The 11,824-nt window shown below is 43.4% G+C and overlaps 1 protein-coding gene across 1 annotated transcript in view; it reads left to right on the top strand.

Moving 5' to 3' along the window:
- Window positions 1-2,771: 2,771 nt before the first annotated feature.
- PRRX2 (paired related homeobox 2) overlaps window positions 2,772-11,824 on the top strand; it is a 64,109-nt gene continuing 55,056 nt past the window's right edge. The window contains exon 1 of the mRNA XM_027869761.1: window positions 2,772-3,060. Coding sequence (XP_027725562.1) covers window positions 2,772-3,060 — 289 coding nt within the window. The remainder of the gene's footprint in view (window positions 3,061-11,824) is intronic.

Below are 11,824 nucleotides of genomic sequence, written 5' to 3'. Positions count from 1 at the left end.
CCTCTTTATTCCAGTCTCAGCTCAGGTACCATCTCTTTCCTTGCAGACCTCCGTGATCCCTCCCTTACTCTCAAATTAATAATTCTCTGTAGGGACTGTTTCTTGTTTGATTTTATGTCTTCAATGTCTTGCATAATGCCATGTATATAGGAACTTAATAAATATTTGTTGAATTAAATCCAATCAGAATTTAGACTTCAAGGGGACTTTAAGGTTTATCTAATCCCACCTCCTTCTTTTACAGAGGAAGAAACTGAGGTCTAGAGAGGGAAAGTATCTTTCCAAGGTAACACATACAACAAGTAGGAGACCTGGTATTCAAACTCACATCCTTTGACTCCAAATCCTGGGCTGTCCCTATACTCCATGCTGTCTGATGAGTAGGTGAAAGAATTCATTTTCTCTGGCCACAACATATAGAATCATAGATTTTTAAAGCTTCACAAGACTGTAAAGGTACCTAATCCAACTCTTTAATTTTATAGAGGAGGAAACAGAAGCCAGCTCAGAGATTCAAGGCAACTTGTCCAAGATCACACGGGTAATGAATGGTAGACCCAGTACTTTGCATGCTTTACCAGGAGTCATGAAAAATCTGAGTTTGACTCTTGCCTCTGGCACTTATTGGCTGTGTTCCCTGCACAAATTATTTAGGTTTTCTCAGCCTCAGTTTCCTCAACTGTAAAAAAAAAGATTAAAATAGTTGTAAGCTCTTAACCTACTTCACCTGGTTGTTGCAAGCTTTAAAATCCCATATAAATACTAACTGTTGTTATTAAAATTGTGTCTCACTGGCTTCACTCTTCATTACTTGAGATGCTATTTTCAAGGAAGAGAAATCTTTGTTGTCCCTGGGGCTTTATCCAGAAACTCACAGTCCATTTGTTTGTGACCTCCCAATCAATTGTTATGGACGTGGTTGTGACAAGAGACAAGAGGGTCTACTCTAATTAATTTGGGGTTGCTCCTTTAAAAGAAAACAAAAAAAGCTCCTGCAACTCCATAAAGTTTCAGTTGAATCATCAGTTGAAGTTATTATGAGAGAGTAACTTTAAAAAAAAAAAAAAGAAATGCCTATAATTTTAAAATGAGCACACAGAAATGTTTCCTTAATTAAAAAAAAAAATTCAAACCCCCAATGAGTTATGTTGTTATTAAAGTTATGGTACAATAAATTGGAATAGTGAGAAGATCATCTGTACACATTTGTGCATAGCTGCGTTATCTACAAAAGAGGAAAAACTGGAAACAACCTAAGTGTCCAAGGGTTGGAGTTGGGCTAAATAAACTGTGCTCCATCAAGGTATGAGATATCATGCTGCCATTGAAAATGGGTACTAAGATGAGCAAAAGCAATGTGTAGGGTAAAGGAATCAGGACTGGAACAGTAAATGCACTGACAATTGTAAAAATGTATGTGTTTATGCTTATATGAATGGACAAAGACAAGGCAAGGTACAATGGAGAGAACAAATCATAAGTTGTTATCCTTATTTGTAAGTTTTTATTGTCTGTCGTTTTGAATGTATCTTCTAATTATTTTCTTGTTCTGCACATATTTATAATATAGAAAAGAACAGTGACCAAACATCCATTAAAAAATGTCTCATGGTGCTTTCCCTCTTGGCTTTGAGCAACATGGAGTGTAGTTAAAACTATTCCAGCGATACACCCTAGCCCCACTTTCAAAGCTTATCTCTACTTTCTTTTCTTTAAAAAAAAAAATTAGAAAGGAAAACTCGTTTTTTCCTTTCCTGGTTTCCATTAGGGAGGTTCCTTGAACTGTCCCTGGGGATGGGGTGTTTTTGACTGTGGTATGGGGCACAATTATCTCATTAAAGTCGGAGAGCTAGTCTTGCCCACTGGAGATGACCTTGATTCAAGACTGGGGAGGCAGTGGGGATTTTGAAGCCTCTGGAGTCATTCCATTTCAGGGTGGGGGTCCTGTGTTGGTGCAGTGTTGGAAAGACAGAATACATTGAGGGGTGGGAAAGATGATTATGAAGCTTTCTCCCCTTAACCTTCTGCATCAGTTCCCCACTTCCAGAGGAATTTGCAGATGGGAAGGAAAAAACACACCCCCATCCACCCACTACTACTATCCATTGCAGTCTTCTAACTAGAAGGAAACACATTCTCTGACACTTGTTGATAGAAGTTCTTAACTTTCCCAACCACTGTTAGCTCTAAGAAACTGGCAGAAGTGAGTGAGTGAGTGTGTGTGTGTGTGTGTGTGTGTGTGTGTGTGTGTGTGTGTGTGTTGGGGGTGGTGAGGGAAGAAAAACAATTACTGTTTTCCTCCTCCAATACCCCCAACTCCCAAAGCTTCTTTTTATGCCTTTGGGTATTGACTCCCCTATTTTGACCCCACGCCCACCCCAACCCCCACCGCCCCTCCACGGGCTGGAGAAGGGGAGAGGACTAGAGTGAGGAGGAGGAGGAGGAGGAGGAGGAGGAGGAGGAGGAGGAGGAAAGGAAGGAGGGAGAGACGAAGGAAAGAGGTTCCCTTCAAGAAGGGGCGTGTGGAGAGAGGAGACTGTTTTTTAACAACTTCAGGGAAAAAGCGAAGGAGAAAGAGAAGGAAAGAGGGAGAAAAAGTTTATTTTCTCACAGAGTCAGCGCGAGGAGGAACAAGAGTTAGAAAAAGTGAGGGGGCTGCAAGGGGGCAGAGTTGGGGGCGAGGTTTAAAAAAAGTTTATTTCGGAGAGAGGCTCCGGGTGGCCGGAGCTCCCTCGCCGCGCGGCTCGGAGGCTCGCCCGCCCGCCGGGGGCATGGACAGCCCCAGCGCCCCGGCCGCTGCCCCCGCCGCCACCTCCGGAGCCTTCGCCATGGACAAGGCGTTCGGGCCGCAGCAGCCCCTGGGCGGCCGCCTCCTGGAGCCGGGGGACTGCGCCCAGGCCAGGAAGAACTTCAGCGTCAGCCACCTCTTAGACCTGGAGGAGGTGGCGGCCGCGGGCAGGAACGGAGGTCGCGAGCCCCGGGCCGAGCCCCGGGACGGCAGCCGGGGGCTGCAGGAGCCATCCGGGGGGAGCAGCGGCAGCGAGGCGGCGCCGCAGGACAGTAAGTGACCCCGGGACTTGGCGGGAGGAAGGGGGTCGCGAGCCGCAGAAGACAGGGGGATCCTCCCCACCCACCGCCCCGCCACCCAAATGAGCTCATTAGGAAACCTCTCATCCTGGGTAGGGGCGGAGGGCAGCAGCCCTCTAATGAGGACCAAGGACGTCTAATGGGAAACACTTAATTCTAATGCGTACCAGAAGGCTGAGGATGCCTCCAGCCCCGACGGGGTTTCAGCCTCGTATCCCCAACTGTATCCCCACCATCCCTTGCCAGTAGGGGGTCCCGGGATGGGTCGGAAGGGGATCCCGAGAGTCATTCAGCTAAGAGCAAGTGTCCTGCCTGGGGGACACCCCTCACTTTGTTCACTTTGCCCCCTCCCTAAACCTGTGCTGGTGCGATGCCAAGGCCTCAGTAGGGAGTTGGAGAGGGATGTCAGAGGATTAGTGGGTGCTAGAGATGAAACAGCGGCGAAAGCAACACCCTGGTAAGCAGAATGAGTCAGTCCATGGAAGGGACTTTGCAGATCTAGGCGGAGAGGTTTTTTTTCTTTTTAACAAAAAAAACAAAACAACATGAAACTTCCTAGACAAGACCGGGGGAGGCGAAGAGAATATTGGCATGAGAGGAGTCTTAATGGAAAAAGCGCTAGACTCTGAGTCTAGAGACCTGGGTTCTGGCTCTGGCTCTGACCCTTAGCTGTGTGATCTTGGGCAAGTCCCTTTGCCTCTCTGATCCTCAGTTTTTTCTTCTGTAAAATGGGGATACTAATACACTATTTACTTTGTAGGGTTCTTTTTAAGGAAAATGTCTTGTGGGCCGATAAAATAAAGGGATTGGACTAGACTAGGTAATTTCTAAGGTCCTTTCTAATACTAAACGTTTATGATCTTAAAGCACTATATGCATATGGATTATTTTTATTACTGCTTCCTCAAAGGAGGGTGGGGATTATTGATTTTCTTGTGAGTTACTGGTTAGAGTCAAGGACTAGCTCCCCCCCACCACAAACACAACTTTTACCTAAATGATGGGCTTGTTTACATATTGGGGTGGGAAACTATTCTGCTTGGGTGTTTGAAGAGTTTAGATTTAATCAAATTGTCCTTCTGGAATTTGGGAAAGTAAGTTTCTACCTAGGAGGACTAGGGAGCTGTTTGGGTGGCACAGGAGATTGCAGTCTTGGCCCTGGAATCAAGAAGACCTGAATTCCAGTCCTGCTACAGGTGCTTACTAGTAGTGTGATTCTGGATAATTCATCCTCTTTCAGCCTGTTTTCCCATCTGTAAAATGGGGCAATAATAGCATCTACTTAATAGGTTTATTGAGAGGATCAAATGAGATTGCAAACCTTAATGCACTATATAAATACTAGCCATTTGCATTTAGGGGCTCAGCGGTAAGACTCCCTAACTCCCAGGGTCCAGAATACTTTTACACATTCCATGTCCTGGAAAGTAATCTTTCCCTTGAAGCTTAGATCTAGTAGAGAAAAGGAGTGGAGAGAGAATCCAAATTCCTGAAGAGTTCATAAAGGATCCCTGTCCCCCTTCAGATTTGTATTCCAAGTTGCATCCAGGACACCTATTCTGCAGTTGTTAAAGAAGGGGAGAAGTCTTGATCTAAAGGTGTATTAGCACCTCCTCAAGTTGTAAGGGAGATTAAAAGAGACGTGGGAGAAGCAGAGCTAAGGGAGCACTTATAAACACCCTGGAAGTGTGGGTTTCTCTGCCTGTGCAGGAACTTTCTTCCTCCGGGTGCTGCTGCTCATAGGGCCATGACTACCCCCTCGATGAATGTAGGAGAGAAGTCACTCGCTCCCCTCTCCTACCATTAGCCTCTCCATGTTAGGGCTATATTCATATTTCACAGCATCATTCCTGCCAGGAAATTAGGACAGCACAGCATCTGTAAAATGACTAATAAGTTCCCCAGTCTGAGTGAAGCCACAACTTTCTTCTTCCAGCATCAGACTCCCAGGAGCTTTAGGGGCTTCATGTTGGGTGATGGTTTGGCTTTTTTTTTTTTTTTTTTTTTTTGCTTTGCTTTGCTTTGTTTTGTTTTTAGACAGACATGGCTACAGAAAACTGATGCTTAACCTGATATAAGGTCAAGCAGGAAGTGGGGATCAAAAAGTGCCTCTGTAATTAATGGCAAAGCCGTGGCCATGCCTAATCTCTCTGTGAAGAGAAAGAGCCCCATTTGGCCAAGTCTTCCCTCCCTCCAGAGTGCTTTTGGCAGTCGGGTTTGTTATTCCTAATGAATCAAAGGTGAAGCAAACTGTCTCCTTTACCCAGTCTGTCTCTCTCCAGTCAGAGGAAACAACTGGAGAAGTGACTTTCCATAAAGAGGAGGAGAAACCTGTTTTTTCTCTCCAAGAGGGAGTTTAGGGAGCCAAGCTCTGAAGAGTTTAGGTTTAATCTAATCTGGGATGATGGGGAGTAAGTCCCCAATTGTGGCCAGCTACCCTACTAGCCGAAAAACCAAGAAATTCATTGTATTGAAAATGTTCAGGGAAAACAATAATAATAATAATAATAACTAATTTTTATATAGCACCTTGTATGTGCCCTTGCATAAGCATGCATTGTGCTTAGCACTTTATATGTATTATCTCAGAACAAGCTAACCTCTGGACCTGCTAATCACTGGCACTGGGAGAAAGCAGTGAGGAGTTGATTAAATCGGATAATTTGAATGATGACATAATTTCAGTAAAGGTGCCTCAAAAATCCATGAAGTGCTATGGACATAGTGGGTGTGAGTATCATGATTCATTTATTTGACAAACATTTTTAAGTGCCTCCAATATGAAAGACAGGTGTGCAAGGTGCCAGGAACAGCATCACTTTCCTATGACTTTACTAGTGAAATAGGGGAGGGATAGGAGGAGATGGAAAAGGATGAAAGATCCAAGGAGGCATGGAGAGAAAAGAGACAAGGAACTTAAGTGATTTGGGAAGAAAACTATTCTATTCTTAGAAAGTCATGGCCAAAAAGACTCCTTGATTGGGGGGAAGCGGGGGAAAGGTGGTCTCCATTAGCTTAGTCACAGCCCCAGCATGGTAGGAGACAGAAGTGCATTACTGTTCCGGGCTCAATATTTTCCAGGAGACAAATGGAGGCATCATTACACTAGTCAAGCCAAGAGACTGAAGGTTAGGAGAAAGACCCTGCAAGCCATTGACTCTCCATCTAACTCAAGGTTTCTGGGCATCTGGGTTCCATGTGCACCAGCCCAACCACTTCTCAGGGAGCTCAGCAGCAAAAGTGTGCTGTTCAAATCACATGGGTGGCATCCCCCCAGCAAAGCAAAGATGCTTATTCCACTTGTCATGTCTTAAATTAGAAAAAGGTTTTGGAGAATAAGAGAGGACTACTGGCCCAAGAATAGCTCTCCTTCACTTCTATGCCTCAGTTTCCTTATCTGTAAAATAAGGAAGGTTGAACTAAATGGCCTCTGAGGACTCTGCACTCTGGACCAGAGCTCAGAAAACTACAGCCTGCAAGCCAAATCTGGCCCACCACTGGTTTTTGTACAGCCCACAGGCTAAGAATGTTTTTTTTTTATTTTTAAATAAAATTTTATTGTTTTTAAAATAAGAAAACCATTCTTAGCTCATAGGCTATACAAAAACCTCAGCCATAGTCTGCTGATCCTTGCTCTAGACCAGGGGTTCTTAACCTTTTTTTGGGTCATGTACCCTATTGGCATTCTGGTGAAGCCTATAGATACCTTCTCAGAATAATGTTTTTAAATGCAGAAAACAAAATACCTGGAATCACAAAGGAAAACAATGATCTTGAAATAGTTATAATTTTTTTTTAAAACAAGTTCACAGACCCCTGGTTAAGAACCTCTTTTCTAGGGCTATGATCCTGTAATCCCTGCCTCAAAATACCGAAGGGAGGGGCAGTCATTTCTTTCTGTGATTTTAACTTCCTTTTCAATTCCAGGCTAAGGATACCATTGGCCACTGCTCCCCTTTTCCACCATTATCTATGACCTGGCAGGTCTTGAATAATATTCAGGATAATATTAAGTTGCCCAGGCAGGCACCAGGCAGATCTCCAAGATTCAGTTTCCAGTCAGCTTTGGCCACATGTTCTAACTTCCTTCTGGCCCCTTGGCCTTGGAAATGCTCTGCCTACTCCCAAAGGAGTCCAACATGTTTGTAAGTTAGTTTCCCTGAAGCATCAGGGAGCTATTTTCTAGATCTGGAGAAAAAGAAATGTGTGCCCCCTTTTTTAAAAAAAGAGGGGGAGCGGTGGATGGAGGAGGAGAGAATAGGACATATAAAAAAGTGAAGAAATGGATGTCTTTTCAACATCACAAGCTGAATCACAACATAGGGGGGAAAGAGAGATAGAGAGAGAGAGAGAGAATATTTCTGAAAGGCCAAGGTGAACACAGCTTGTTTCTGAGTTGGGTGGTTTTCTTAGACATCAGGCACCCCCACCCCTTTCAGAGAGATAGCAGGGAAAGGCAGCGGCTTCTTCAGTGAGTCAGAGCAAGCCAGGGGCTCGGATTCCTCCCAAATCAAACTCTGAGGTCTGAGCTGGGGCGTTAAGATATGCCAAGCACGTTGAGAAAATAAACCCTTGGGTTGCTGCCTTCGCAATGAGTTACAACAAAAGAGACCACATTAATAACTAGGTTTTTCTTTAAAAGATTCCCTCCTGTGGGCAGGGCAGAAACTAGTAACATGGATGCTACAAAAATAAAGAATGTCAAAAGTGGAAGGTTAAAACTTTTTGACTAAAACAGAACTTCCTCGACATTTTTCAATTCTCTGTTGCCTATACTCAAAAAACTCTAGGACTGAAAATTTGTTCTTTTCACTAGGGTTGTCAGAGATTTGGGAGGGAGAAAAAAACAACCGCCAAACTTCTACCTATTTTCCATTAACTCAGGACATGGTACTTATTTGGTGATTGAAAGAAATGAGAGTAAATGAAAATCAGAAAAGCACATAGACAATGTGAGACTGGCATTTTGACCAAGGTTATCATCTTTGCAAGTTAGGAGTTTCAATCCAATTTGTTAAAAAGTGAAAGGAAATGACAATGACAAAAAGTCCGGTTTGTGGATGGTGTCCTAGCCCTCGAGGAGGGAAAGAAAACCTGAAACACCCTTTTGTCTTCTCAATGAATGTTCACATGTGACCACTTATTGCCAGGGAACTTCCAACATAACTTTCATTTTAAATTTCGTCCCCCCCCGCTTATTTTGGCTGGGCTTGGCACAGAGAGCAAAATCTGCCCTGCATGTACTGTAGGCTACCAGCTCCAAGTGTAGGAGAAGTAAGAATTTGGTGATTGGTCAAGAGACAAAAATATCTACTGATCTGAAGCAATTTTTTAAAAATCCAATTTAATGCTTTAAATTTAACATTTAATGCTTTTTAAAAAATCTTTTACATCACACTCATTTCTTCATAAAGACCCCCTTTCCTCACTCCAGATGGAACACTCCATTGTAACAAATAAAAATAATTAAGAAAAAAGCCCAATCCCATGAAGGCTTCTGTTAGTGTATACCACACTGGGCCGTCATATTCCCCTACTTCTCTGCAATGAGGAGGCAGGTATGTTTCATTACTCATTTTCTAGCTCCATCAGTTACTTAAAGTCCCTCTTAAGTTACTTAACAGTCCCCCTTCAGTTACTTAACCTACCCTTTTAGTACGCATCCTAGCCTGATTTCACAATCCCTGTGTACAAAATGTACTATACATGTCCCCACCAGAAAATCTCAAAATAAAGGCAATGTTGTCAGAGGTTCAATTTTTTTTTAAAGACCTAGTATAGGGTAGCTATTCTTCACCCTTCTGTTGACAAACACTCCCAGTGTTTACTACTTAGAAAACTTAGAAAACTAATATATGTGTATTTGAGATTTCTCCCTAATGGAACACAAGGGGTCTGAAGTATAAATGTCGCCACCGCCACCCCCAACCTTGCCAGAGTAGCAGTGGGCAACTGACCCATACAGGGCAACTCTACACAAACTTGCTGAGATAAACAGGCAGTAATGCCATTGGTTTCAGCTGTCTACCCTTTGGTGGCTCCCTTGACTTCATGCTTGTGGATGGCTTCTGTGTAATACTAACCCATTAGCTGGAAGGGTGTTTTCTATTTTATTTTTTTAATATATTGCAGCTTAGATGCAGCATCTGGTTTTCAGTGAGATCTTGCCTCCCTACCCAATTTAACACTTGAGTGAAGCTAACAAGCACCCCATAGAACCTGGGCATCAAAGTGCTCGGTGCTCAGTCTGTGCCATAGACACCATCCCAGGAAATCACTGGATCAGCTGCCTCAGAGGATTAGCTGAACCTCAAAAAACCATTGTATTACAATTATTAGGAAGTCAACTCTCTGAATGTATCCTTGTCCCCTTTGGTCCATGCTTCCTTGCCACAAGCTGATTATATGTGACAGAGAGGGACCCTTCAAGGGATTAATGTTCAGTCTAGAGAGTTAAGAACTGATGTTAAGTGAAGGGGGAATATATGTGTTTGAAGTGGGGTGGAGAGAGGAGTTTTGCCTGGGAGTTTGGATCACTGGATTTATAAATGCTAACTGCACTGAGGTTTTAAAAAATTGATTTTGTTTTGATGAGAACAATTTAATGCTTAATCAAGTGGCCCAAGGTGATTGGGCGGTTTTCCCAGCAGATCTCCATTCTTGACTGCCTTTTGTTTTTTTTAACACGAACTGATTTTGAACAGAGCAAGACAGCAAATATTTACTGAGTACCTACTATGTGTCCAGTCCTGTGTCAGCCACTGTGTGGCATTGTAAAGGGCTCCTACTGGATATAGGAACAATTTACTGTAATTCCTTGGTTACTACTGTCACAGAAATATGGAAAAGATAGCAGTCCTCCCCTGCATAAGGATGTAAGCTCCGTGGAGGTTTTTGTTTCTGACTTTGCTACTCCTGATCTTAGCACAATGACTTTGTACTCGGTAGGTGCTTAGTAAGTGCTCAGTTAAATGAGACTTCCCCTGTTGAAACTGGAGGGCAATACAAGAAAGACAATGTATCACCAAGAGATGAATTGTAACATAGAGACTAGATCTTTCATGGACTCTGGGAATAGAGAGCCCTCAAGGTAAACAGGGAGAGAAAGCTTTAGGATGTGACTTGAGATGAGAGTTAAAGTGTAGAATTTGGATTGGGAAGAAAAGAGAGTCAAAGACAGAATCAGGAATAAGCATGGCTTAGAGAAAGCTGAGCAGTCAGGACAGTAAAGAGACTGTTCTAGAGTACAGGGTTTGTTCAAGGAATTAGAGCCCTAATAATAGGAAGAATGGTGCTTATTTATGGAGGGCTTTGAATAGTAGGTTCATAAGAGATTTGGACTTGCTTTGATTAGGAAGAGTTCATTCCAGAGGGAGGTTCTAAAGGTTGCACTAGTCAGCCCACATTTGGAGTGCCCTACCTAGAGTTGTCCATTTTAGAAGAGACGCTGAAAAGCTGAGGAACACCTAGAGAATGGCAACTAGGATGAGTAGACTTGAAATCACGTCATTCAAGGATCAGTTGAAGAAGAAAGGGATGTTTAGCCTGGAGAAGATGATGGACTTGAGTGGGTCACGATGCTAGACTTCATATATTTGAAGGGATGTCAGGTAGAAGGATCAGACTTATTCAGCTTGGCCCTTGACAGAAGAAAAGAGCCGCTGAATGGAACTAAGTTCCCTGTCATTAAAGGCCTTTAAGAGGAGGCTTAGGTGACCACTTGTTAGGGATATTAGAGAAAGGGTTGGGCTGGCCTAGATAGATTGCCAGCAAGAACTAGGAAAGGACTCCAGCATGATAGATTGGAAAGGTAAGTAGGTATCTTTCCATTCTATCTTGGGTAGAGTGTTAGACTTAGAGTCAGGAATACCTGAGCTCAAATCCAGCCTTAGGGGCTTACTAGCAATGTGATCCTGGGCAAGTCACTTAACTGCTTTCTGCCTCAGTTTCCTCATAGGCAAAATTGGCCTAGTAATGGCACCTACCAGCACTTTGCAAGATTTAAAATGATACATAAATGTTAGGTCTTATTAATATGAAAAGAATGTTGGCTCTGGAGGACCTGGGTTTAAATACCAGCTCTGCCCCTCACTATCGGTGTGACCTTGGGCAAGTCATTGAAATATCTGGATCTCAGTTTCTTTACCTATAAAATGAGGGGATTGAACTCAATGACCTCTAAGTTCTCTTCTGTGTCTAAATGAATCTATCGTCATTATTATCTTTGGATCCCTAGTGCCTGGCACGTAGTTTGTGTTTCCCAACATCTATAGATCATCATATTCCTCCCAAGCAGAAAGGCACTAGGGCCAAGCAAGTTCCCTATACTTATAGTCTTGGTAGGTGTTGATATGGGGGCTTTTTAGTCATATCAGAGTCAGACCAAAGCTGAGGAGATGATTTTTCCCTCACCCTGGTCCCCTTGTTCCACCTCGTGCACAGCTAACGTAACTCTAGGTTGGGAACTGCAGGTAGGAAACAGTATAGCAGTAGCAGAGAGGAAAATGAAATCTTCGGGCCCAGGCCCTGCACTAAACTCCCTGGATAACCTTGGGCAAGTTGCTTCATCCCTGCGTGTCAGTTTTTGAAGCTGTCAAGCAAAGGACCTAGACTAGATACTCTCCATAATCTCTTTCGGCCCCAATGTTTTATGATTCCATTCTGCCCTAGTCACTCTCTTGTCTTCCTCTTGTATGGAATGTAAGTTCCCCCTAGACACACAGATACACACACACAT

Source organism: Vombatus ursinus, unplaced genomic scaffold, assembly GCF_900497805.2.
Source record: "Vombatus ursinus unplaced genomic scaffold, bare-nosed wombat genome assembly UNPS02014793.1, whole genome shotgun sequence".
In the NCBI taxonomy this organism is placed as follows: Eukaryota; Metazoa; Chordata; class Mammalia; order Diprotodontia; family Vombatidae; genus Vombatus; species Vombatus ursinus.
Note: the sequence above shows the minus strand (reverse complement) of the source record. Positions and strands in the feature narration are given on the sequence as shown.